At 71.6% G+C, this 1,443-nt stretch overlaps 2 protein-coding genes across 2 annotated transcripts in view; one reads left to right on the forward strand and one right to left on the reverse strand.

Moving 5' to 3' along the window:
• Positions 1–281, forward strand: part of NDUFV3 (NADH dehydrogenase (ubiquinone) flavoprotein 3, 10kDa) — a 14,721-nt gene extending 14,440 nt beyond the window's left edge. The window contains exon 5 of the mRNA XM_012731082.1: positions 61–281. Within this exon, the coding sequence (XP_012586536.1) occupies positions 61–281 (221 nt within the window). The remainder of the gene's footprint in view (positions 1–60) is intronic.
• A 709-nt stretch (positions 282–990) lies between these two features.
• CBS (cystathionine-beta-synthase) overlaps positions 991–1,443 on the reverse strand; it is a 25,510-nt gene continuing 25,057 nt past the window's right edge. The window contains 2 exon segments of the mRNA XM_012731093.1: positions 991–1,112; positions 1,216–1,299. Of these exon segments, the coding sequence (XP_012586547.1) occupies positions 991–1,112; positions 1,216–1,299 (206 nt within the window).

The following is a 1,443-nucleotide window of genomic DNA, read 5'->3' on the forward strand; positions in this document are numbered from 1 at the left end:
CGAGCGGGCAGGGCTGGGGGGTCGCGGCCCCGCGCGCGTTTGCCGTGTCTGCGCGCTTAGCCGTGGTCTGTGCCGCCTTCCGGGGAGCCCCTGGCCGCTGGAGCTGGGGTTCGCTTTGCGAGCCCCCCGACGCTGACCGTGGGTGCGGCCCGGCCGCCGGGGACGGCACCGGCACCGGCGTCCTCTTCCTCGGGTCGAGGGCGCGGAGACCGCCGACCGGCGGGCAGCTGAACTCCGGGGCCCAGGGCCGCAGCTCCCCGGAGTTGCGGGCGGGGGCGTGAGGGAGCGGTGGGGGCAGGTGCCTTTTGTGGGGTCCCACTTGACGGGCATTTACTGTTCTGTGTTCGCGGGGTCCGGGTGAGGGAGGGCCAGTGGCCTTCTGGTGAGAACTTTCACTTTTGTTGCAAATTTGTTAAACTCTGAAACTGTTCAGAACAAAAGCTGACTCTGCTCAGACGCCCCAGGCCGGGCTCCCGGGGTGCGGTGGGGGGCTGAGGCCCCGCCCGTATCAGGAAGGCTCCGGCCTGGCAGACCAGACCAGGAGCGCAGCGCCTGGGCACTTCTGTGAGGTCAGTGCGGGGCAGCGCCAGGGCCTGCGGCCCAGGGGCCGTGAGTGCTGTTCCAGCCAGAGGTCGTTGCAGGTCAAGTCCAGCGTCTTTCTCCTCAGGCCCCTGCCCAAGCCGAGAGCCAGGCTAGGAATGTCCGTACCCCGCTCGCCTGCGCACCCCCCACACCGCGGCCTGCTGATGGATGGGGATGCAGGAGGGAAAGGGGGTGCAGGCGCAGGCGGGCTCCAGGCTTGGCCAAGGGACCCGTGGGGTGGGGGTGGACCCCGGGCCTGCCGCTGAGGAAGCCTGGGAGGTGTAGGGGGGCCACCTGCACCGGGCTGGGGCACCCTCCTGCAGGCGGCCGGTGCACCCACCGGGGCGGCCACGGGGTTGCCCATGGGCCGGGTCTCTGCAGCCGGCGGGCACGAGGCCTTCTGTGGTTTCAGGCACCCACAGCGGGCCCGGAGGTGAGGGCCAGCTGGGCCTTGGAGGGGACAGAAGCGTCCTCGCGAGGCTCCTTGGGGAGGAGGTTCCGGAGCTTTTCGGAATCAGGGACACGACCATCTGCCCCATGGGGAGACAGGGCCTGCGAGTGCTGCCGTGGTCTTCCTTTCTCTCCTTGGGGAGGAGCCGCCAGGCCGGCTCTGCTGGGTGGTCTGGGCCGGGCCCACGTCCCTGGAGCTGCGTGGTCTGGGGCAGCCCGCAGGCGGGACCCGCGGCGTGGGGGTGCTGGTGGCCGCTGCCGTCGGCCCTGGGTTCGGCCCGCGGCGCCCACTGTGGAAGAGGGTGGCACAGAGCAGGCCGCTTCCAGGCCTGGCGGCTGCTGGGCTGTGCATGGTGTCCTCTGTGGCCGGGGCCGTGTGCGCAGGGGCAGCTGCAGCCGCCCGCCCCGGCG

The sequence above is a fragment of the Condylura cristata genome, unplaced genomic scaffold (assembly GCF_000260355.1).
Source record: "Condylura cristata isolate star-nosed mole 26May11 unplaced genomic scaffold, ConCri1.0 scaffold00003, whole genome shotgun sequence".
Lineage (NCBI taxonomy): Eukaryota > Metazoa > Chordata > Mammalia > Eulipotyphla > Talpidae > Condylura > Condylura cristata.